At 32.6% G+C, this 26,082-nt stretch overlaps 2 protein-coding genes across 3 annotated transcripts; one reads left to right on the top strand and one right to left on the bottom strand.

Annotated features, from left to right (window-relative positions):
* Positions 1-51: 51 nt before the first annotated feature.
* On the bottom strand, positions 52-12,685 carry LOC130630333 (uncharacterized). 2 transcript variants are annotated; one of them, XM_057443798.1, is made up of 11 exons: positions 12,436-12,685; positions 10,277-10,597; positions 8,476-8,769; positions 8,209-8,230; positions 7,254-7,507; positions 4,226-6,896; positions 3,634-3,894; positions 3,076-3,144; positions 1,796-1,867; positions 681-782; positions 52-273 (listed from the first exon to the last, which is right to left on the bottom strand). In XM_057443798.1, the coding sequence occupies exons 1-10, from the start codon at positions 12,449-12,451 to the stop codon at positions 689-691; spliced, it is 4,074 nt and encodes a 1,357-aa protein (XP_057299781.1). In that variant the 5' UTR covers positions 12,452-12,685; the 3' UTR covers positions 52-273; positions 681-688. The 2 variants fall into 2 exon arrangements, with proteins under 2 accessions (XP_057299781.1, XP_057299780.1); XM_057443797.1 differs by having other exon boundaries at positions 1,796-1,873.
* Positions 12,686-17,970: 5,285 nt separating this feature from the next.
* On the top strand, positions 17,971-25,724 carry LOC130630339 (uncharacterized). Its single transcript, XM_057443805.1, has 4 exons — positions 17,971-18,063; positions 20,744-21,053; positions 22,473-22,560; positions 24,416-25,724. The coding sequence occupies exons 1-4, from the start codon at positions 18,056-18,058 to the stop codon at positions 24,811-24,813; spliced, it is 804 nt and encodes a 267-aa protein (XP_057299788.1). The 5' UTR covers positions 17,971-18,055; the 3' UTR covers positions 24,814-25,724.
* The last annotated feature ends 358 nt before the right edge of the window (positions 25,725-26,082 follow it).

Below are 26,082 nucleotides of genomic sequence, written 5' to 3' on the forward strand. Positions count from 1 at the left end.
CGCTCTTTGAAATATCTCAAAAAGCTGTGAGGAAGAGAAAGCCCGGGGTCATATAATTAGCGAAGGCGCGTTATATTCCTATTTACTTTTTTTATCTACAATTTTAATTTAAACTTCTCATTGTTTGTCAAACTTGATAAGTAACTTTGCATTTTGCTGTTCATTTGTTTGTATTCATTATGTAAATTCCCAGTGCAGCTGAGGATGGCGAATGTTAGTCGTTGTCTTATGTTTTTACGTTTTTCATTCGATCTTTATCTGAGTGGTTGATTCCTACAAAAAATAATTCACAGTAAGTATAAAAAATCGCGCTCGTTTCGGATGTAAACACAACATGAAGCAACCTCGTTCCCAGGGCATTTACTCCGTAATAACGGCTCAGGGGCCACAAGAACCTGAGGACAAGGTTGAACATGACTCTCAATCCATTATAACTCCTGTAAGGAATCAGACATCCCAATTAGGCATAAATACTTTATCCATTTTTAGCGTCATTTCATCACATTTGAAGAAACTTGTCATATTCTTCCTAAATTGGTATTTTTCCCTTCAAAAATTATACAAAGAAATAAGAATAGGGACCAATATGACCTATTACTTTCTTATTATCCAAGGAAAAAAATTCTTTTTATTTCTTTTTTAATAAACGTCATGCCTTTGTAAGTATTTGGCGAATTTACCTTTCAAATTAGTCAAATAGTTCAAATCCCATGTCGTCGTCACTTGATTCTGTTTCATCGCCCCTCGCTTCAACCTTTCCTTCATTAACCAGATCATTCTCACTACAACAAAAATACAAAAAAGTTATTAAAAAAACTCTTTAGTTTATTTCATGTAGTGCTACGATGAAACGTACTATACTAGTCGCGAGCATGTGGATAAATCCACGGTTTCGGCTGTCCTCTATTTACCGCATTTTACGTGTCTCGCTACTGCGCACAAAATTACAACTACTGACTAAATATTAAGTTAATTTCAAAATCAAGAAAAAAAAACTTTTTCATAGTTTACACAAAAAAGAAACTCTATTTGAAAAACACTCGTGGTTAATGTTTGTAGAACAATAAATCTAAATATTTCTTTGGAAATAAATGGTAACTACTTTAAGGAAAAAATCGCGAAAAAAACTTTAACGATTTTCGCCTAAATCGTGAAAAGTCGAGTTAACAATTCTAAAAATACTTACTTTAAGAGCAGAAATTTTCACGAATTCTACTTCTGGAAGTAATTTTACAGAAAAGCTATCGCGAATTTTTTAAAATCTTCATTTTTGGGAACAAAAATTTTCGCAGATGATAATAAATTTCAATGAAAAAAAAATATTGAAATAAGAAAACAATCCATTATTATATAGAAAAAATTCACCAAATTATTGTCTCACTCTTCTCTTCGTTTTTTATCTTGAAATTTGAATTTTCTGATACGAAGATATTCAAACACTTCCGTTTTTCGATTTTTACCTGATTTCCCCACATTGAGTCGGGCTTTGGAGCCATTTTTAGAGTTTTTTCATTGTGATTCTATTATTTCTAACCTTGTCCTCGGAGTTTTTCCGAGTTTCTTCGGATTTTAAAACTTAAAAAAAACTTTCGCGATTTTTAGAAAAAGTTGATTTTCGCGTATTTCAGGTTAAATTTCTTACCAGGCAGAAATTTTCGTGAAAAGGGGCAAAAATCGCGAAAATCGCGAAAATTTCTGCCTTCGAAAATCTCTGCTCTTAAAGTATTGACTAAAGTTAATTCTTGCTATTACAATATACGTAAAAAAGTATTTAAAATATTTTAAAAGAACCTACTCGAAAGGTCCTTTCGTCCATTCGTCTTCGCTCTCTTCTGAAACTTCATTCCCTCCGTCTTTCACCTTATCACTGTTGCTAGAAAAAATACAACAAAGTTAGTAAAAACACGCTTCACTGAATCATGTCTAGGTTTTAAATATATTCTATTATACATTAATGGGTTTAAAGTCTCTAAGAAGAGGGGAGGGTGTTTTTAGACTTCTGTTGAATGCAATGTTTGTTTTGTATAGGGCTCTTATCGAAGGCTATTATTCATTTTAATGCTACTATTGCCATGCGTAAACGGTGCAGTGCATAACTTATTGCAATAACAGAGAAAATCTATTTTTAGGGAGTAAATGGGTAACTACTTTCAAGAAAATGAAGTCGCGAAAGTTTGACATTGGAGAAAGTTTAAAAAAATTGTTCAACTAGAAAGTTGATTCTGGCTGATTTCCTTTTATACTCTGTAATTTCTTTGAGGTGATGAAAATATTTCCTTTTATGTCACTTTCGTCTTTTTCGTTTAGGGTTTCCTGTAAGAATTGTCAACAAACTCTTTGAATCATTTCAAATCGTGATTTTTTATCGGTGCGGAAATTTTATAGTAACTTTACGCACTCTTTCAAGATATAAGAATCAAGAAAAGTTAATCCTCCCAAAAAGTCATTACCAGAATTTAAAAATACTCTTTCTCAAAGTTGTTTTTCTTGGTTTGGAATTATTTATAATTTCGAAAATTTCTTTGATTAAAGTGGTGCAGGGAATGAGTTTAGTGCTAGCGAACTACCAAATTTGAATACTTGAATGAAAGTTGTTCTTGTTTCGTGATCCTTTTCCATTTACTGGTCCTTCATTGCATGAACCCAGCGGCTGGAAATATGTCAAGTTAAAGGTTGCCTATTCATATGTTAGCACCAAAAATCACTCAGCTAATTTTTTACTTTAATAGCGGCATGTTATTGTGCGCAAAAAATAGCTTTAATTCGTGTTAACAAAGCAGCAATAGTCTCATAATGTTTACATGTGGAATTTGATAGTAGTGTAGCTAAAATTTTGAGAATTTAACATCTTCATACATATGTAGACTGGGTAGTGACTAAAGATTCTTGAATTTAATGTATGTGTGAGCTCAAGAATAAATGAAATTAAAAAGCTTTTAAAAACGCTTTAAATCTTCAACGTTTATTTCGCTTGATATAAATTTGCCATTTTTATCGACTAAGGTCCTTAAAAAATGTTAAGTTTCATAAAACGCAAGAACTTAGGAATAAGAAATTAAAAACAAAATTACGTACATTTTACCCACTTTCGCTGTTTTTTCGGCTGTGAGACCTTCCCAAGTTTCCAAATCATCTTCGTCATCTCTGTAATAAATGAGAGCAAATAATCAGAATTTTTGTTTTCACTAAGCTGCTTTCGACATGCTTTGATACGACATCAACGCTTAAAGCGGGAAAAAACTTCTAAATTAATAGCAAATAACAAATTTCTTTATGTTTTTAATTAGTATTAATTAGTATACATACTCCGTTGGACAAAATTTTCGTCACTCCAGCAAAAACTTGGTTATTTTTCTCGATCAAGTATGACAAGCAGCTTTGGTCACAGACCGAAAAAATCTGTCTGTAGTATCGATATCAAGACGATATTTAATGCCATTTAAAAACAAAATATGAGTTTTAGGTCGAATCCCCAAAATTTTGCAGCAACGACACATATTTATTAAGGTGTAAAGACACCTTGGAAGGTTGCCTAATTTTCTTCATTTTTTCTATTAAATGCCCTAATAAACGCCCTGTCTTCAATCAATGCCCATCCCTAAATATTAAACGAGAGTATACTGTAGAACCTACACGTGAGTATAATGTATGTTAGACTCCTCTTTACCAACGATCGTCTCTGAAATTACTACAAAGTAATATGACGCATTTTCCTTCACGGTCGTAACTGTCCAACTTGATTGCTTTATTTTTACTGCCAAAGTTTCTGTCCGATCATTCTCCTCTGTCATCAAAACGGTGTATTCACAAAACTCATTTGTCCATGTTAACTTGCAGGAAGTTTCATTTATATATACACACTTTAAATCTTGGACTGGAACTGGTGGTTCATATCTAAACATTGTAACGGAATGATCAAATGTCCAAGATGTTTTATAGAGGAGCTATAACTAGTCTTAGAATGGATATATCCTGCATCGATCATAAATAGAGCTTTAATTTGAGTTTATACATTGTCCTTAAAAGCAATTAATCCTAAATTAAATTTGGAAAATGCATTACCTCAATCTTGCAGGTATGACAATATTGGTATTGCAGTACCTGTAATACCAATAACCCCTTTCCCTTACGCTAGATTGATGGTAAGCGTGCACTTTATTGATATACGAGTCAACATTAAAAACGTTGATAGTTTCAACGAGCAAAATAGAGTTTAAACTTTTACCTTCTGAGCATGGATAAGTTAAGCTTCATATTTTTGTTTCCATCCAAATTCTTCTGTAACTTAATCTTTTCCAAATATTCTTCATACAACGTACCATCATCTGAAGTATTAATCTTCAGTACTGTTCTGATACATGTATTTCTTGATTGGCGCGCTTCATGTTCACTTAAACTTTTGCTATAATCAGCAGCCCATTCCTTTCCATTCCATCCTTCAATTTGTTCTATGTACGGTGTTGATGTGTATTCATCAAGATATGTTTCCACCTTTATTGAATCAATCTTCTGTTCCATCTGTAAACGATGCAATGTGTTCTGCACTGTTCCCTCTACATTGTCCTCAACATCTTCAGTTGATTCATCAAGACATATAAAAACAAGCCTTGATGTAGCTCTGCTGCTGTTTTCAACAACAACATGACGCAGCTCGTCGTTTCCGTCCACACAAACAATGACTTCCTCTGCTTCTAATCCCCTACAACCTTGATGGTTTGTAATCAGCGTGTAGTGGGACGGCAGAACACTGATTATCTTATTGTCATTGTCGACAATCTTCCAGTTAGTGTGCAAAGCGCAAGAAAGATAATTAATACTCAACACTCTCAGTGCCTTTTCGATAATGCTTTGATGGTATTCAGACTCTACTAAGATAAGTCGAACACAATCTTCTTTAAAACAGTAAGCTTTAAGTGCGAGTGATAAAACAGCAACACCCTCGTGGTATTCCTTAGAACTAAACTTGATGTTGATAGATAATGGCAACTGTCCATCAATATTATGACCAATGATCTTGAAATTTCGATACACATACGATGTTTCAGTTTTAATATTACCGCTAAAATGTGACGTATCGATTTTAGAAGCAATATAGTCGATTTCCATTGTTCTTTCGTACAGTATTTCTTTTTCCGTTGGCTTAGTTTCCGGTTCCTGTGTTTCCGTTACAGTTGAAGGTGGTTGAGGAATTGACGGTCGCCCCACTGATTTTTTTTTCATTGCTCCTGGAACATTTTTTTCCGTTGTTTCTTTTGAATTAATTGCTGGTAATTCTTGGTGTTTAATTATTGAAATTTTCTGACAGGCTTCTTCTTGGAAAACCTTTAAGATCTCGCATATGTTTCGCGTTATTCGCATACACTTTTTTAGCTCAAAAACTTTCATTCCAGTAATTTTGTAATTATATTTTTGGTGTTGCTGTTTTTCCCCATAATTTACGAATGTTCTTCGCTTTTCCAAAGAATGCGGAAGAAGTAGGATACATGATCTGGTCATCTGATCACTTTCCAAACGCTCCCTTATCGCCACAGCCTCCTGCATGTCCAACGATTCACCATCAAACTCGTCAATGATAAGGTGCACTATTACGTCATAATGCTTTTCAAGCAGCAAATCCAACAAATAGGACAGTGAAGGAATATATAATAAGCCGAACATCTGAGACAACTCGTCAATTCTTTTCACGTACACGGAAACCTTCCCGACGTGAAAGTACTCTGCAATGTCATCCTCGCAAGAAACTTCAAGTTGAAGAATGGAGAATAGAAATCTTTTGACATCTGTTGTCAACGGACTTGTGTCACTCCAGGATATGTAGTAGATCACCGTCTCTTTCGTTGCTAATTCCAACAAAGCTTGTAGCTGATACACACCAACTAAAGTTTTACCCGACCCGAAATTCCCAAGTACAATTTTTTTGGTTTCCTCACTGTGTATCACCTTTAGTTGATCTGGAGTAAGTACAAACATTGATTTAACTTGTTCCTTTCCTCCGTGATTTAAGGATGGTACAGTACTTTTAGAATTGCCGTGAGAAAAAGCTTGCCTGGTTGCCATGAAGGCCGTTATAGAGCTTAGAATCATCATAAAACTATCCTGTGATGTTGAGCGATGATCTTCAACGCTGCTCTTGCTGATTTTCGTCACTAAGTCGTTAAGGTACCTTACGCTAGCCTCTTCGTCTGTTAAATTCAGGACATCCATGATATGGCAATGAGCGCAGCTTAAATGATCTGTTTGTTTGATAAAATTAGGAGCAGCAACAACATTTGCAAATGTCGTAGGGCTTTTTACGACGCTATTGTTCAAAATGACTGCCAGATGTTTAATATCCTCGTCTCCATTTCTTATTTCTTCGTTGATAGAGCTGACATCCTTTTCATCAGTATATCTGATGTTGAATATCATCAAAGGGCTAGGACAAATTAACAAAATCCTCTTTCTGTAGTCGATAGAATGGTCGCTGATAAGACCTTTCAAATCAGAAAGCTGCATGAATTTAAGATGACTAATTGCATCATAATGCCACAACACCGCTCCGACTCCACCACCCAATGCGGCTGCTCCCTTCAGAAAAACCTTTGACCAATGCAAAAGTTTTGAAAATTTATCACGCATCACGTAATATGGAGGAAAGATAAGAACATTTCTAATCGTGTTCTCTGTCGGGTGTCCATAATAATCCTTGGTGTATGATTTGCTCACCTTCAGCCATTCTTGGTAACTAACTTTTGATTTCAAGCCCCCACCACAATTATACCATATTTCTCGAGGTAAGACTAATTCATCTATATAATCTTCTATTGCTTCACAAACTTCGACGCTGAAATGGCTTTTCACGACAACAGTCAATGCATTAAGACTTGACTGGTGCTCTGAAAGCGCTGCACGAATATCTAAGAAAAAGAAACTTATCTCATAATGCCCTGAAAGTGAATACTATAGTATGGTAGCTGCTACTAGTAATGAAATGTCCGATTTTTAGACTTCACAGTGGTTTTCTTTTTACAGCTGCCATGTCGTTTAACAGGAAACTCGTAAACGTTTATTTCCTCAAAGTAATTTGGAATAGGCAATTCACGCCAATTTTTATTTATTCTAGAATTTCTTTTATGAAATAATTTCTTTTCAATTTTTTTGAATTGATTCAAAATCATATCGTTTTTCATTGGTGGTGACATTTTTTATTAACATTTTTTTAGCTCGCGAAAGTTTCCTCGCATCTACGGAATATATTTTTAACTTCTACTTACTTGGAATTGAAAGTGAATATTTTTTGCCATTACTATCCAAAATTTTAAACATCAATTGATTCTTTATAATTTTTTCATTAAAGATGAAATAAAAATTATTTCCAAATTTCCGTTCTTTATATTCTCTATTCTCTTCCATCGCAATGAAGGAATCTTCTCCTTGTTCTTGCATTTCAACTTTGATATTATTGATGTCGTCTTCCATTTGCAGGTTGACAATAATACTAGAAGCTGTGTTTTGATACACAGACCGGCTGAAAACATAATAATATTGTTTTAATACAATAGTCACAACAGTATATTGGAATACAAATTTCTTCGTGTGTTAAACAAAATTAAATAATTTTCTTTAATGTAAACTATGATTTTCACTGCATATACAGTCTGGAAGGTTCGACTGACCTGCGTTCTGAATGTACAGTTTTTTTTATAGGCAGCTGAAAAGGCTGGGATGTGCGATGAATACAAGGCTTAGAGTATGCTTACGTTATGCTTATTGAAGAAACAAGTTAAAATCGTTTTCTTTTGAGTTACATTAATAAGATGGAATAGTCCTGTTCTCAGTTTTGAAAAAAACAGCCATAAAACTAAAGGTATAACTACACAAGGCGGATTTTAGACAGTGTACTGGTAGTATTTAAGACTGGAAAGAATTCCTGGTTAGAAAAAAAAAAAGAATTCACCAAGGCTTAGTAATAGGTTCATCATATTCTAACAAATTTCCCTATCTGAGTCTGAAAATTCTTGTAGGCGTGATTGTAACCAGTAATTTTCCAGTATTCTTTAGATATACTTATTGACTTATTGATTTGTTGTTTTTGTTGCCATTGAAGGGTTTAGTGTTTTGAATAACCAAAAATTAGTATTGCTTGCTAAGAATAAATGACTTAAAATGTACAATAAAATTACAAAAATAGACAATATGAAGAAGTAAGGATGAATTTTCTGTACATACCATATTATTTTGCCATCAAGATCTACAAAAGAACAAGAGATGGTACATGTATGCGCACTGTTCCTAAAGCAGGACAACCTATATCTTGATTAGTCAAGCGTTTGCTAGAGCCGAAAGCAAAAAAATGGAAGAAATAATGTTAACCTGCCTTAAGCTGCCGCTTTACGCCCTGGAAACAGAGATGCCATACGAAAAACGCAAAGAAATGAAAGACAACCTGGAGATTGTAATAACCATGTGCAGATTCTACGAAGTAATATATTATACCTTTTATTTCACCCAATTGAACAGGACTTTCCAACATTTTTAATACTCCATTTAGATTCTCCCATGTTTTAAACTCTTCTACCGTTCTTTTTTCCCAACAATTAAAGACACCCAATATTCGTTTAGTAACATCATTTGGTGCATCGATGTAAATGTTTTCCACGTCTGTAAACTGGAGGAGGAAATGAGCTAAATATCGGCACTGCCTGGCTAATTTTGTTGAAATCTCCCAATACACTCTTTTACGTACGGCTCGGTCAGAGTTGAAACTTTTCTCCTTTTCAGCATCATCATCTTTAAATTAAAAATAAATTCATACCGTCATTAACCGGCTCATGTATTGCTTCTGTATTATAATACGTCTGTCTGTCTGTTTGTCACGTAAAATGATAACCGCAGTAGTGAGATACACGAAATGCGGTAAACAAAGGCCAGGCATACCAGTGGATTTATCCACGGGCCAACAACCAGTAGCGTCAATATTCGTCTTGTTTTATATCACAGCGTATATGGTCTAGGGAGGGAATCGGAAGGTTTTATATAGATTTTTATGGTTTTTCACATACCTTCCCAAACTCGTTGCCTTTTTCTAAAATTCTTCATGGAAGAAATTGGTTTGTTTAGAAAGTGCTGACCATTTTTACGGGCTATTCTTTGTCGAATATGCGTAACTCAGCTTCTGAATAGTAAAATTACTTGTGACAAAGGTTATTATTCTTGAAATGTGTCTGACTAATATAACTTTATCAGATTTTAAAAATAGGAAAAATGCCCAACAACCCTTGGTCATGAAATATATCATAAAGGCCTGCATAGAAATTTTACATTATATTTCACATTCTACATCTTCCCAGTTACAGAGGAGCACTAAGGTCATCAGACACAAAGTTCCGTAAATGCTCGATTAAGCGCCCTCGCCTTAATCCTTAATTTCTTCTCTCTTCGCCCTGTAATATTTAATATATCTTTTTCGCCATCCGAGATTGTTGTCAAAAGGAAAAGAGTCCCCTTAAGGGTAGGTGGGCAATAAGTTTAAATAATCTCTCTGAGCGCAAATTTGTATGGTTAAATTTTCTGTACTACAAAGAAAAAGGTCAAACACATTTTGACATGAATTTTCATACTGTAGATAATTTTAAAAGAACAAAGCGCTGTTTTTTTAGGTCGCTTTTTGTAATTTCCCAAATATTCGACTAGGTACTTCCTTGGGCTCTTATATTACATTTAAATAACGCCCCTGGGCGCTTATTAAACAAGAGCGCTTAAAAAATGAATAAAGAGGGTAGACAGTATTCTGAAGGGGCGCCTATTTGAGAGTTGTGGCTTAAGTAAGCATTTACGGTATTACTTCTTGTCTTGTCTTCTTAAAGGTAGGCAAAGAAGTCTAAGTTCGTCTAAGCAACGTAGTTCAAGTTCGTCTAAGCAAAGTAGCTTAAGTTCGTCTAAGCAAAGTAGTTTAAGTGCGTCTAAGCAGAGTAGTTTAAGTCCGTCTAAGCAAAGTTTTTTATGTCTGTCAAAGCAAAGTAGTTTATGTCCGTTTAAACAAAGAGTTTAAGTTGGTCTAAGCAAAGTAGTTTCAGTTCGTCTAAGCAAAGTAGTTTAAGTTCGCCTAAGCAAAGATGTTTAATTCCAGGTAGGCAAAGTAGTTTATGTCCGTATAAAAAAAGTAGTTTAAGTTGGTTTAAGCAAAGTAAGTTTAAGTTCGTCTAAGCAAAGTGGTTTAAGTCCGCGCAAGCAAAGTAGTTTAAGTTTGTCTAAGCAAATCAGAAAACAAGGATGCTTGCATTGCATTTTGACATACCATTTGATACAATTTCTTTGGGCCAGTATAAGTCTTCCTCTGCTATAACTTCTGACTTAAAGTCACATTTCTCCAAAACTTTGTTGATTTTGTTTAACGGGTCTGCTTGATTTGGAGAATATCGAAACAAAAACAAACACATGACCCGCAAGACTGGATGGTACTGGTTAGGGTCATCAAATATTTTTGTAATAACATCATATCTATTTGGTAACAACTCAAAAGAGAATCTTCTACATTGTTGTTTTCCTAAAGCTGTTAGTCTTCGTTCTGTAATGTATGCCAGCATGCGCAATCGATCTATCTTTTCATCAAAGTAACCTTAAATTTAGAGACATTACTAATACGATTATCATAGAAGAAAATATAAAGGCGGGAATACACGGTGAAATACTCCTTTAGAAACAATTGAATTTTTTTTTTCAACATATATGTTTTGCTATTGCACGTGTGTATTTCTAAAAAGAATTGTTGCTTGACATTTGTATAATAACAAATGAAATTTTAAACAAGCAGAAAAGCATGAACAAAAAGGAAAAGACGATTCTGTTGGGTAAAACCATTAATTTAAAAAAAAGTTAAAAGTTAAAAGAGTTATCAAAAATAGCTTATCTTTTTTACGTTCCATCTTCACACATTTTTCTTCTCACAAAACTAGAAATCCACAAATATTCTTATTTAAAATAAAGTAGTGCGCTTTTAAATCTTTACTATCCTTCAGTTTCCCTTGATCTTCCTTTAAAGACAAGAAAAATTTAACCGTTCAGTTGGTAAAAATTGTAAACTTTTATTGCGTTTAAATAATTTTTAAATATACAATGCGACAGAAAAGTTTAGAAGGAAAAAATTTCGAATGTTTCTTAAGAAATATTTCAACGTGTATTCCCGCTTTAACAACATTGGAACATGTTCATAACATTATAGTCATCGTCACAAAAGCAGTTATCTACTTACCCCGAATAAGCTTACCAATCACTACTTGTGGCTCACTCATGTTAAATTTATTCTTTTGTTTTTTTCCCAGAGCTCTTGTTGTAATTAATTCTGCATTTTCAAAATAGTTATTGTGTTTAAAACCTGATGGTCGCACATTGGTACTTTCTTTAAATAACTCTTTGGAGAAAATTCCATGGTGAATGCCGATAAAAAGACGGGCGTTGATGGTTAAATCGAACTTAATATTTTGATAAATTTCAACTGTTGTTCTGTAGAGGAAATCCTTGTGGAAACAGGTGAATTTATTGGTAAAAATGATATTATCTTATATCCAAGAACCTTGGAGAATATCTACACTTTTCTTTACTTTTCACTTAATCTTCCTTTGATTTTAAGTATGACTAGCTAAATGTCTGACTAAATTATTGCCTTCGCCAAAAAGTACAAAGGTTACCTGGTTGAAATTTTTGCCGGCAGAATGCTATTTTTCCTTTTTTTCCCTCGTTTTCAAATGTTTTTAGTAGGTACTGAATCTTTTGACTTGGGAAGCCTTAATTTTTTTTATTTGTATCTATATTATAATACTCGTGTACGTCTGTCTGTCTATCACGAAAAATGATAGCTTAGCTGCGACAGGCGAACCCGTGCATTTTTCCATGGGCTAACGACTAGTTTCTATGTAATACGTGTTTGTTTTGAAGGTTTCATCAGTAAAGGTAAAGATGCAAAAAAAATCCTTTTAGTGCAGTTGCAGAAGCTAGCAAAACATTTATCTGTCAAAATTGACATATAAAGTACAAATATTAGAACAGCTAAGCCCTTATCTTGCGATATATAATTTTCTATTATTAACAAAAAGATTTTAAGTGAGTTTAACTGGTTCAAAGACCTTGAAAATGAAGAAAAAATAAACGAAATCATGAAAAAAAAACGATAACAGATGATGGTAGAATCCTTCTGTAAGTCAAAAAAATAGTAGTCCTGGTGACGTTGAAAGCTCCAAGTATTATTTGGCTTAAATTCAGCGTACACCAAAACCCGTTCTATTTTCCTATCAATATTTCCCGCTGATGTCTGAAATAAGAAATTAAGATCAAACCTGTTAAACTCACTTAAAATTCTAGTTCGATCAAAGCTTCAAGAAGCTTTAAGAAATTTAAAGCTAACCTTTGGAACCAAATTATAATCCCATTAAAAAAGTTTTTTGTTAGAAATAAACTCACCATACTTGGATGCCATTATTGATTATGTATTGACAAAACTACGTGTGCGTTTGGCGTAGCAAAAATCTTTTTAACCCGTTCTCAGCATGTTTTGCTAATGTTTGTACAGAGAAACATGTTGGACTAAAAAGTTCCCCATGTTAAGGAAAAAGCAGTATACCATACATTTAAAAACAAGTTAACTTGAATTGAAAAATACTGACATATTGATAAGGGTGTGTATCATAAAAGAATACGTTTTTTTATGATTATTAATGTGTAAATAGCTTCCATTCGATACTTAACTGCGAATGCCAATACAACTTTAAAAAGATTAAAACATTTATCTCTTAAAAAATTTAAAAGATTTCAAGTTTGAATAAAAATGAAAAAGATATTTTAATATTAGAATTCATTTGTTTCATAAATATTTAATCTCCAGAGCATACCTCTAATCTTTAAGAAAAGTGGGTAATGTTTTTGTGTTAAAATTTATTCCACGAAAATGAAGTAAAACGGCACGCACAGTTATCTGTATATTGTTAGCCAAGAGATCCAGCATAATTTTTCTTGCCACCGGGAAATCTAAACAGTTTAGGTGGAAAAATTTACGCTAGGTTGCAAACGGATTTTTTGCAGTCCGGATATAGATCACGATTTCTGTTTTTTGCACACGAAATCATTATAGAGCACTTTCTGGTTTTGTGGAAAAAATGAACTTAACTACCTAAACAAATATAATTAGTTTTGTTATTATGTAGAGGGTAACATGTGGCCATGCTAGCTATAGGCTTATTGGATGCTTTTCAGGGCGGATACAGGAATTTATACAAGCTAGTCCAATTTTTTTATTAGTAGGTAGCTCTGCGGGGTGCCTCTCGTAAAAATTAACAAACAAAAATTAGGACAGTATATTGGACTCTTCAAACAAACAAGCAAAGAAAACAACATTTTGCGACATTTTTAATGCTATTGCACAGTCTGGTTAAATTAATAACCATCTCAGACAGTAAGCCAAGCAATGTTTTTCCTAAAATCGAGGTTTTTATATTCACAAGTTCTTCTTTCATCATATACCACAAGTGGAACCAGCAATCATGAACAAAAAAAGGAACCAAACCATGAAGAAAATAACATCACAAAATTTTTCACCTTGTTATATAGTACAATCTAGTCAACAATGATCAAAGAATTGATAAAAACATTTGTAACAATGTATCATTTTTTTTATAAACACAACAAAACTTTAAGCACATTAACCTGGATGTAAATTTTACACTTAGAAAATAGGAAAGGGTGACAGAAAAAAGGAGAGGGGAAACAAAATATATATATAAGAGGAAGGAACAAAAAAGTATGGAGGCAAAAAATAAAAAGATGTCTAGCTAGGAGAGGAGGAATATAAAAAATACGTAAATATATATATCTAAAAGGAATAAAACCTGAAAAATATAGAGGGGAGTCATGAAAAAAGAATTTGTGGAAATGGAAACTTCCCAGAGAGTGACCTTTTCCAAAATGAAAACAATTTTGTTTGTATTTTGTAAGGGTTTGGGCAGTTCATTTTAACACGTGCCTTACAGGAAATAATTTTACCTTTACGTACATTTCCAGAAGAGAAGAGAAGAGGAACATAGTGATTGTATTGAAATTGTGGAGTGCTTACAACTCCTTCATAGCAAAAATAAAATATGAAAATTTTCAGTGGAAGAAACTGAATTAAAGTCTAATTTATTTTTGAAAACTTCTTTTAATTTTTCAGGTCCTGCCGTAGGATAGTGATATTTTCCTTTCAGTTACTTTGCATAAAGCAAGAATACATAAGAATCCAGACCAAACATTGTTTAAACAAATATGGATTGCTTCCTGTTGGACTAATCTTGATCCTACATAACCACCATCAATAGTAGAATGGGAAACACATAAACACAAGATGTTAGCAATACATGAAAACGTTTTAGGATAAGACTGGGTTAAAGAAGAGAAATAAGGGTGCTGGGAATAAAAAGAAGCATTGACATACAACTCTATGGCCATAAGAGCTTGTAAATCATCAACTAGAGAATTGTCTCCAGCCATGTAGATGGAAAAACAGCTAAACAAACGATTTCCAGTAGCTGTTGATCTTAAAAGTACATACCTTAAAGCTATACAAACATTTTCGTTATCTTTCTTTAGTTGGATGGGATTGTATGTTTCTGCCAAAAAATCTCGGTGCAACTGACCAGATGTTAATAATCGATATAACTTTGCATGAGATGGATAATTTCCAATGTTACACGAAAATTTTTTCCTGCATTCCTTTAAGTTAATATCGTCAATCAAGCAAAACTTTCTAACACCTTTTAACAGTTCCGTGGCTGTTGAACGAAAAGGCTGATTAGCGTAAATGTTTCATCTCGTCCACAAACGAAAAGGGGTAGTTGCAAACATTTTTGTTGTATTGATCTCTTCTCTCATATTATAATTGTTTTCAAAAATCGCAAAATGTTAACACGGTATTTCTTATTTCACATGTATTGTGAAGAATCCTAACACTAAAATGTTGCATCTAATAAAACACTAACTCATCATTTATTTTATGATCTTCTTTATGGCAACTTATTTGCGTTATACCAAAAATTAGGGGGAATAGCGTTGTGCTTTATCCGGTCACTTACTACTTTCATTAGCATCTTTACCCCCTTATGCAAGAGCAAAAGTACCTTCAAAGTACCTCGAGAATGAATTAGGGGGCATATGATGCTTTTTTTACAGTAAATTAAATCATATAATTTAATTTTTTGCCCCTGATGAATCAACTTGCGAAGTACGTCGCAGAATAATAAGGCAGTTTCTTACGTATTATGTCATATAACATCTATGAATATACGCTCCTATTACTAATATATGTATGTGTATTCTTTGTATCTATATGCCGAATCAAACCAGCACACAAAGCGCCCTGGTAAAATTTTTTAGATTTTTAGGGATGCGATCTGGCAATTTTTTGAACAATATAATTTAAGCGATAAATTAAGTAGGTCCACGCGACTAGCTTCACATACCCTAAATCCGTAACTGCTTTTTAAGTCGGGGTTTGCTCTAAGTAATTATTTTCTGTTAATTGGTGGATTTGGTCTGACACATAAACGTATGGAGAGAAAATAAGATTTAATGTGCTCAAAGAAAGCTTACTTAAGTAGGCTAGTAAACTGCACGACATGACACCTCTGACATGGTAAGTGTTACACATCTAACATAGTAATTGTGACACATCTAACATTGTAAGTGTGACACATCTAACATAGTAAGTGTGTTACATCTAACATGGTAACTGTGACACATCTAATATGGTAAGTATGACACATCTAACATAGTAAGTGTGATACATCTAACGTAGTAAGTGTGACACATCTGACATTGTAAGTGTTACACATCTAACATAGTAAGTGTGTTACATCTAACATGGTAACTGTGACACATCTAATATGGTAAGTATGACACATCTAACATAGTAAGTGTGACACATCTAACGTAGTAAGTGTGACACATCTGACATTGTAAGTGTGACACATCTAACATAGTAAGTGTGACACATTTAACATGGTAAGTATAACACATTGTAAGAGCATTGTTTTATGTTCCCAAGTTAAAATACTGTCATTTTGCTCAACAAAATTAGGAAAACAACGATAAAAAATTTTAAATTCAAAGATTGACTAATAAGCATGTAACAGAATGTTCTATCAAAAATCTTAATCTGTCGCAACTTGTAATAAACATCCTGCTTTTATAATGTTATATTTATTGTTGTAAAATGCAGTACCCGGATAATAATCCATATAATAAATGTTTATTTCGGGCAATACCTTCGAATATTGACCTCTGTCACGTATTGCCCTCACAAGCTTGGGCAATACTTTGACGTCAGTCAATATTCTCCGGTATTGCCCTCATAAACAGTTATTATAAAGTTAGTCACTGGCTACCATGTTAACTACTCACTCCTAATAATAACATACAAAGTGCATGGTATATGCTAGATATATATTTTAAAGCAATTATAAATAAAGAGAAATTGAAGTATTGTTACATAACAAAGGTAATATCATACAGCAAGTTCTGGATACTTCAAAATAATCCACAATTTCCTTGATTAAAGCAGTCGATCAATCTAATTTTATCGAGTTTGAGTTAATTCAAAACATTCTTTTGTATTTTCAAAATGCGTTCAAATTTCATAAAAGAGTATTTAAAGAGTGTGACAGGTTTTACTTTTTTTGATACAACTTTGAATAAACTTAGTGGTAGAGGTACTTTTGATAAATCTAAAAGTGTCGAATACAAAGTTAATAAAGAAAACTATAAAGTGTTTAGCAAAGGTTGATCAGTTAGCTAAATCTAGGCCGGAGTAGTGGTTCTTCCCATGGATGGATGGCCTAGGGGTCTAAGGCGTCAGTCCTAGAAAAATTTCACTTGAAACCAGCAAGTTTGAAGTGCGTGTTCGAACATTTAGTTTAAATTTCGGAAGAGCTCACGTCAATATTTAATTTTGCGCAATGTGTCATGTCAGGGGGTTAGGTTCACATTGCCCAAATCTGAAAAAAATGCTCGGTATTATATTAAAACAGCTTTTGCACAATTCAGTATGATAATTTTTCTATTTTATCTTCACTGTCTGATTACATTTTGGCAAAATAAAAATAACGAAAATTTGTTCCAATTTATTATTTATATTGTTTTGATTTTATTTTAATGGAACTTTAGCAAATCCAAAAGGTAGAAGATAAAACATATTTTATTAGGAAAAAAAATTAGCTGCGTTACAGAATTTAATACAATTCTTTCACAAAACTTATAATTTTCACAAATCTTATCACCCTCTTTTACAATGTCTAAATTATTTAAGCTAAATTCTAATATTATTCTTCGTTCTCGGCTATTTTATTCTCGAAGTGTATTTTTGTTACCCTTATTGGCCGTTTATTTATTGGAGCTCCCTGGCAAAAGCGGCCATATCTAATTAGTAATTTTTAGCTATTATTTTGCTCAAGGCACTATCATACAAAAACAATTTAACTTTTCTGATAAACTCTTCGTGGTTGACTTCAGAACGAATAATTTCAGGTAGATTATTAAATTATTATTTTTGAAAAATGATCCATAAAAGTTTTCCGATATACATCGCTTTTCAGTTTGCACACATTATCTACATCTTAATGTTCGTTAATAGTTAATATTTTTAAAAACATGAATTCTACGCGAATTTCTTAATTCAGTTGACAGTATCTATGGTGAAGCTAAAACTTAAAAACAGAAAATATATTACTTCAATTTCATTGGCTATCTGCTCATTATTCTTTTGTTTTTTATAATTTTTCAGTTCCTATCGACAAGAAAAAATAAGGTGATTGGGTACATTCAGCTTGAATCAAAACGAAAAATTTTATCAAAGAATTAAACCAATGGCAATTCACATTGATATTTGAGACATATCAAAGATTCACTTGCATGCTGATTTATGCTAATGAATAATTTAAAAACGATGAAAAAATATAAGCGATAAGATATGTTAATCAATGAATATTAAATTTCAAATTTTGTTTTAAGGTTTATTATCATTTTCACTGGTGCTGGGAAAACAACTGAAAAATAAGAAATGTCACGGTAATTTTTTTTTTCGCCTTAGTAACTCCATTTTATTTTATCTTTTAATTTTTATATTTTATTGGTAATTTTTTAAGCAGTCCATTCTCTGGCTAGGTAAGCGATATAAGACTTTTTAAGATGTGTAATTTTTTAAAGTGTTCATATTTTTTCTTGCAATATATATTATATATAGTATATTAGTAAAATTTGTATTAGTCAGTATTAGCATATAATATAATATATTATATACTGACACGGAAATAAAGGATTAGAACATGGTAAATTTGAAAATTATATTTATGTTTAGTAAAACGTAACTGTGGCAAAAAATGTTGAATTGATGTGTCGAACAAAAAGGCATAATCAAAAATGATTCCAAACTACTTAAATCAATAACACTATTGTCTGAAAGAGAAATGAAATTTGTTGAAATGTCTAAAATCTCTAAAATAGCAAATATTTTCATAACAAGTGACTTCTGTCACTCAAGAAAAAAAAAACCGCTACTGCTATTAGTTCAATTTTCTATCGCGGAGTATTCTTTTTCAATCACTATCTTACATTGTAACTTAGTTGCTAAGAGTAAAATATTTTATTCTTTATTTGTTTATAATTATCTTCTTATAGTTACTATTTGTTAAGGAAAAAAAAACTTTCTTTTGTAGATTGTTTACTATATTGTTAAGATTTAAAACTCAGTTGCCTACAACCTTTTTTATCCTTCGCAACCTGTTCCTTTAAAAAGTTGTCTGTTGTAGAATTAGGGACTATACAATGTGTGCACCCTTAGGGTCATTTGATTTTTAATTTAATTGAAAATCAAAATTCATAAAACTAAAATCAATATTAAGAAAAAGAAAAATTGAAATCCTGAAAAATTCTGTTCTACTATATGAATGAGTAATCCTTAGGATAAAAAACGTCTGCGAACGACAGCGTACTTTTTTGCCAAGAAATGGAGTTCCTTTTTCGTTTTTTTTTTTTAATTTGAAATGAAAAATAAAAGTTTAGTGTGAAATTAGTTTTCATTTTAAAAGAAAAATTTTCTAGGTCACGAATTCTGTTTTATGTTTTTAAATAATTTAAAAACAATGAATGTATTAATAACAAATATCATCAAAGATTATTTTTGAAAGTTATTATAATCACTGCTGCTGTGAAAACAACAGAGTAGAAATGCAATTTATCAACTTTATAGCTTTTTTTATAAGAAATTCGATGAAGGGACTAGTTCTAAAAGTTTCTTCATTTTGGTCTAAAATTAAATTTTTTTTAGTTCTAAAAGTTTCTTATTCAGTTTTTTTGTTTGTTAAGAATACATATCCAATGATGAATGATAGATAGTTTTTCCTAATTTATAAGCACAAATGCAATAAAGAAAAGCTTGTTTCATTTTCAAAAATATTTGTAGTTTTTTAAATCATATTTTTTTAACTTTAAAAATGACAACATTCGATTTTTAATGTGTTTGAAACAATATAATAACTACATTCAAATCAAATATGGAAAAAAGTTACTTATTTAAAAAATAGCCATAACAATGTAGTTGTAAAAGTTTCTACATCTACATTTCTTATAAACTGGTTTCTTGTATAAAAAAACGTGTATTTCATTCTCTCCTGCCTTTAATATTTTTATTGTTAATTATATGACTAAAAACTTTTACCGCTTTCGTGTTGAACGTGTTATTTATTCGAAACTGGTCAATTTCAAATCTCAAACCGTTCTATTTCGAATTTGAAATAGACCGGGTTGTAATTGACCGGTTTTATTTTACTTTATGATTTGTTTTGTTTTTATCATAAGAAAAGCCCGCGGTTTTCGAGTGTTATACGATTGGCTAATTTTACAACATACATAATTGTCGATTTCATTTTATTGTTTAAAACCTTGTGTTTTATTTTGGTTGGCTTACATCATGAAACATCAGAAAAAATATCTTGCGTTGTTTATACTTTTGACACAAATATTTATCGTAAAAATAAAAGCAAATAAAGAGAGAAAATTATTTGTATTTTGATACAAGGTTGTGTTTTTGTTGAGTTCTTTAAAGTATTTCATTATGAGTAATTTCTTCCTTTTTTTCTTAGCTCTTCGGAAAATTTTATGTTGGACGATAAGAAATTTTATAAGTTTGTAATTTTCCTTAAAACCAGTCCATAAAATATCCTTATGAAATTAGTTTTACTCTCTCTTCTCACTTATAAATCAATTTCATCTTTTGTGTTTAATATTTTTATTGTTAATTCGTCAAGTTCGATCAGTCCAGAGGACTAGGTCAACGATATAACACTTTTACAGATGTCAAAAAGTTATAAGATTTCTTTCTTGCAATAATTTTATACCAACTAAATTTTACAAACAACTTTCACGATTAATTTTTGATGATAAGTTCATAAAATATAAAGTATAATACAATGAAGTTTAACAGATTCGACTTTTTATGAACGAAAAGTTCTAAAATAGTTAAACTGAAAATATGACGTATGTATTTTGGGGACATTTGGGTACTTAACTGAGGTGCTGGAAAATTAACTAATGCTTGTTTAACCATCTGAACGTAATTTTATGTTTAAAGTTTGCCCGACTGGATTGTTTTTAACCCTCTCAAGCAATCCGTTAACTCATAACGCACAGGCCTCGAAAAATTTGGGCTACAGTTGCGCAAACTACACCTGTAATACCTTATTCTGTTTAGACAAAATAAAGGCTGCTACCTTCTCTTTCTCTTCGCCCTACCTTGTGCTTCATACATCACTAGATTGTCATGCAAATATCACGCCAACTTTACAATCATCTCCGATACGAAGTATAATGGGACGGTTCAAGAAACTCATTCAACCGTTTCCGGCCAGGATTGTGCTTCATTGTGCCTATCACGTGATACCTGCTCGTACGTCAATTATAATATCATTGACAGTACATGCCATCTCTTGGAATTGGATTCTGGGACGGAACAAAGTGCAAGTGGTTGGAAGTTCTATTCGACAAATTATGGCGTGCAAAACGTACGTTTGAGTTTTATGAATTTGTATTTGCTCTTTCGGCGCTTCGATTTCACGTGATAAAGAAAAGAAAGTTAAACAATAAATAAAATTATTTTTGTTTTACAAATTAGAAAATAACATAGAGCTAATAAAAAAACTTTCAGCCGTACTAAGCAAGAATTCCTACTTATAAGCCCGTTGTGATAAACATGCGAAGGGTCTAGTTAGCCTCACTGCTAATAAATGATATACAACTTTATGCGCATATTTCTACAGCATATACCGTATTTCTCTATATTAATAATAGCCGTATTTTATCTCTTTTTTTCGCAAGCGTGCTGCATAAACAAACACAAAGTGCGAAAAAATTTAATTTTTCAACGGCTGACGACTAATACTAACGCCTAATCTATATTATAATACCCGTATACGTCTGTCTGTCTGTCACGCAAGATTATAGCTTAGCTGCGCAAGTAGCGAGACGCACGTGATGCGGTATAAAAAGGACGGGCGAACCCGTGGATTTTTCCACGGCCTAACGACCAGTACTGTAATTTTACTGCTACAGGGTTCGCGTTTCAATAAAGCCTGGATTACTTAAAAGGTGGGAATTTAGAGTGACTGGATAATTTTGTCAAAGCATAACAATCTGATTAAGAATATTTTCAATGAAAGAAAATTCAGCAAATTTTTAAAATTGTCACATCAAAACGCAAGAAATCATACAAACACAAGAAGACTACAAAAATTTTCTATTTTTTAACTGAAATTCTAACATACATTCGAAAATATTATAAGATCCTACTGGTTCGGCGGAAACGTGAAGAACTTAGGTACAGTACAAACTCGATAAAAAAACATACAGCAATTCCATGTTTCTTCAATTCATGACGAAAATCCTGCTTTAATAGTGAGCAGGGAGTGTTAAGCAGATTAGAATGTTAGAGAGACGGGGATTGAAGAGTATGCGATAGACAGACTTCCTTCACTTCCTTATCAAAAACTATTTTCAAAATGATCTATAGAATATGCTGCATTTGACATCGATTTAAAACCGATATCTAAAGTCGGAATATCGGGAAGGCTTTGATCAGGACATTTATTTAAATTGCAAAAATTCTTCAACTTAACCATGCTATATCCGAAATAAATTAATACATTGAAATACACTGAAAAATATTAGCAAAGCTCTGTAGAACGGTTTACGCAAATTCATCGTCGGTCACAAAAAAAATCTTTCAGCAAGTACCGTTTACACCGTTGATTTGCGTCGTGTTCAAAATGATAGCGAAATGGCTACTTTGAACTTAGGTTGCATGAAATAGCAAGGTAGATTTACGAAGGGCTAACATAAAAGGACCGAAATATATGTAACGGGTCAACCCGTCAATTTTTCCACGACTGGTTTTAATATTTCGTAACTTATCTATCTATTTATAGAGAGGTCCATTTTGTCAATCATATTCACCTTGTCCACTAACTTCTGCCTGCATCGACACTTGCACACACCCTTGGTATCAGTGTATAGGTAAGTTAATGTTTCAATATACTTTTACGAAATTAGAGTTCTTGATAATTTCTCGAGGAACTAATTTAGGTGATATTCTTACATATACGTTACTTTCGCGCACATATTTAGAATAAATATCTTTGGGAGTGTTCAAAAAATGTAAATGTTGCCAAAATTTGTTAATTTAAAGCTGTTCACATACTATAGCTACAACTAAAAGGTCCATGCACATGCTTAGATACTAAAGACTGAGTTCTTTGTTATGTATAGAGCAGAGTTCATCGCTTGCAAATTTCGACCTTTTTTGCCCTACTCTAACTTGGTGTAGCATTTAAAAAATCAAATTAAATCAAAGAGAGATTATTAACCTATATACGGTCCGGAGCTTTTCAAACATATTATGACCATAGGCTTTTTCAAATTGAATCAAACTTGGCACACTTATAGTAGACCACAAAAGGAACAAAATGGCAGCAATAAATCTTTGCTAATGTCAGTATTTTTTCTGTGACGTCATCGAAGGCTTGTAATTTTATCAAAATATATTTCTATGTACTTAAAATTCTATTACTTTAGTTTTAGAGCGAATTTTTACATTCTGTTTTATGTTTCTGAAAGTTACTAAAAGTTAGTTAAAATAAATTCCGGTTTTTACATAGTTTACTTTAAATGTTTTAAAAAAATTGCCCGGAAATCCGGTTTTTACCGACGAGAAATCGGATTAGTCACGTGACCAAAACATATTGGAGGATTCTACTCGATGAAACAAAGTTATATTGTAAGTTACAAATTCTAAGGATAAACCTAACAAGAGGATTTCAAAGAGATTTTTAGGGGTAGTTTCTAGTAATAGCCAATATCATAGCCTCTAAAAGATATGAGACCAAAAAATTTGACACGCAGGTCTCTGATAAATAAATATCGAAACTCCGTAATTATCATAGCCATCAAACGTAGCATAAAGGAGTTAGTAAGGAAAAACCTTCAGATATCCAAAATATATTCTCCTTCTCACTAAGCTTTCGCCAACACCCAGGTCGACATGTTCACACTAATTCTAAATTGTTTAAACGTTCGAAATAAAATACTAAATATATCAAAAGGAATAAGATTGTAACAATAGAACTAGCAAAATAATTCCAACGGCATAGACTTCTCCGTGTTATTCAAAATAGGACGGTCACGCTCAATTAATAAACTTTCCATCAAAGTAACTTTGAAATCATTAGACTCTTCTGCAAGTATTAAACGATGCCGGAGAGTGATTACAAATTATCAAATATTCGAGAACAGTAGTGACCTGAGGACCAAGTTTGACAAGTTTACCTGTAAGTGCAGAAATACCCATGTGCTCAGACATACGGACTTTAAAATGGTGTTCTGTTTTTCTAATATAAATACATACAAGTACTGCACTTTAAACAGTAAACGAGTCCAGAGCGTAATGCTCCCCCCCTTTTATGTTGGTTTTGATAAATACTAAGTAGACAGTCTTTATAATGTAGATAGCCAAAAAATTAATCTGTAAAATATTTACGAATTAAACACAAATACTCTTACAAGAGAATGCTTCAGAGTGCGCATGTATTTTCGAAAAGTAAATCCTGAAAGTTTTCCAAGAAATGTGTAACATTTTCTGACCGAAATAGGAAATAGGAAAATAGGCAACAGCTGTGATAACCTGATGACGGCAAAAAACAAACAAAAAAAAACAACAACAATAACTAAAGAATTAGTTTCAGTATTTGTTTCCATGTCAGCTACATCACACGTGTTTTTACCAGAAATAGACTTTATAGAAGTAATGGAAAATTTGTGTTTGGTTTCCACTCTACTTAAAGTAGTTTTACTTTTTAAAACATTTTTTTCAAAGATAACCAGTTCCGAAAAGTGACAGACGCGGGATACAATTCTTATCCAAACACCGGCGGTTATCCAGCATCAAATATAGCTGACAATGACTTGGGTACATTCGGTAATACTGGTTCTGACCCTAACTCTTGGATGTCAATTAATCTTGGCTTCAGAAGCGGTATTCGATTCATAACTGTGAAAATCTATAGTCATGCAAATAACTACAAGTTAGACATAGGATATATCGACAGTAGATATGGAAATAAATTTTGTGCAGATGTTCCAAGCATTATTTATAAAGAAATTAAGGTGGAATGCAGCAGATATTTGATTGGACAGTTTATTGTACTTTATCATACATCAGGTACCTACCTTCCTTTGTATATTTACGAATTAAGTGCTTACATCGACGTTTGAATGAATTCATCTTGTTTTTGAATAGATGGGTTGCGGCGTGACGTTTTGATTATGTAAAAGAACAATAGACATGCGCACGCATATGCGCAGGTTAAAAATATAAACAACAGACCGCAATGATCTAAGACAAGATCTGCGTTTAAGAAATGAATATAATAGTTGACAAAAAAAACCAATTCCAATGTATTTTTAATTTTGTATTCTTGAAAATCTATAAATCAATCGGCAATTTGACCCATGTGTTCCTTTCTTCTCTCGCCTTTCAAGATGCGCGCGCATGTACGTGACTCTGTAAACACTGGTAACTCATCTATAAGCAATGACCGACGCGTAGATTAAGTTAGGCATTAAAGTTATAAAGACGAAATTCCACTTCATCGTGCGTCCGAGAGGCACAATGTCCCCTGGAAACAGAAATACGCGCTCAAATTCAAAATAGCGGCGATTCAGCAAACTCATGGTTAAATTACGTTATGATACACAGTGCCGTAACCGCCGGGGGGGGGGGGGGCACTGTTCTACTCATGGTCAAGATCACTGAATGTTTTAAGGGGGTGGCAGCACATTTTAAAAAGTCCAAATGCGATGTAAATTTTCTAAAAAGTGGCAGCACTCTTAAAATTTTTAGTGTTCTTATCATTTTTTATATTATTGTAGTCGTGTAATGTAACTATGTATCTCTTTCTATCTTTTGGTGTCTGATTGAAATTTTTATCTAAATTTTTATGCCAATTAAACAATGCAGCTTTTGTAAATTACAAAAATATCGAAACATTCTTTTTAACATTCAACCATGAGATCGTTGACGTCTGGTAGTGATTTTCCGCCAATCCAGAGATGTAAATTTTACAAATTTCCCTAACGGCGCTCACCATGGGGGGCGTCTAGGGTAGCCACTATATAAAGCGAAATTTAAATATCTAATTTTTCTATACCCCCCCTTCCCAATATTAAAATTGTGGTTACGGCAATGATACACTAAAACGCTTTCAGCGCTCATAAAAATTTGCAAAAAGATTTTGACTTTTGAAACCAATAGCGCTTACATATGGCCCATTATTAAGATCTTTGATACGTGCGTCTTGAAGCTACGCGCTGAAAGTGGATCTTCGGCTGGTTAGCTACATAAAAAAATATTTCGAAACTTTGAAGTTAAAAATTAATTTCTTAAGCTTTGCTTTGACAATGCTATGCAAACTCTGTAATTGATTTTATTGTCACTGTTTTGTCTCATACTTTTTACAGCATAATGTCATTTTTAAATTTCTA

The sequence above is a fragment of the Hydractinia symbiolongicarpus genome, chromosome 2 (genome assembly GCF_029227915.1).
Source record: "Hydractinia symbiolongicarpus strain clone_291-10 chromosome 2, HSymV2.1, whole genome shotgun sequence".
In the NCBI taxonomy this organism is placed as follows: domain Eukaryota; kingdom Metazoa; phylum Cnidaria; class Hydrozoa; order Anthoathecata; family Hydractiniidae; genus Hydractinia; species Hydractinia symbiolongicarpus.

Excerpts from the sequence above, each read along its gene's own strand:
- LOC130630333 (XM_057443797.1), bottom strand. Across the intron at positions 8,231-8,475 it reads TCAATTGGGTGAAATAAAAG|ATCTTGATGGCAAAATAATA; the intron begins GTATAATATATT and ends GTTCTTTTGTAG. Across the intron at positions 7,508-8,208 it reads CTTGATGGCAAAATAATATG|CCGGTCTGTGTATCAAAACA; the intron begins GTATGTACAGAA and ends TTATGTTTTCAG.
- LOC130630339 (XM_057443805.1), top strand. Across the intron at positions 21,054-22,472 it reads CAAATTATGGCGTGCAAAAC|AGAGGTCCATTTTGTCAATC; the intron begins GTACGTTTGAGT and ends ATCTATTTATAG. Across the intron at positions 22,561-24,415 it reads CCCTTGGTATCAGTGTATAG|ATAACCAGTTCCGAAAAGTG; the intron begins GTAAGTTAATGT and ends TTTTTTTCAAAG.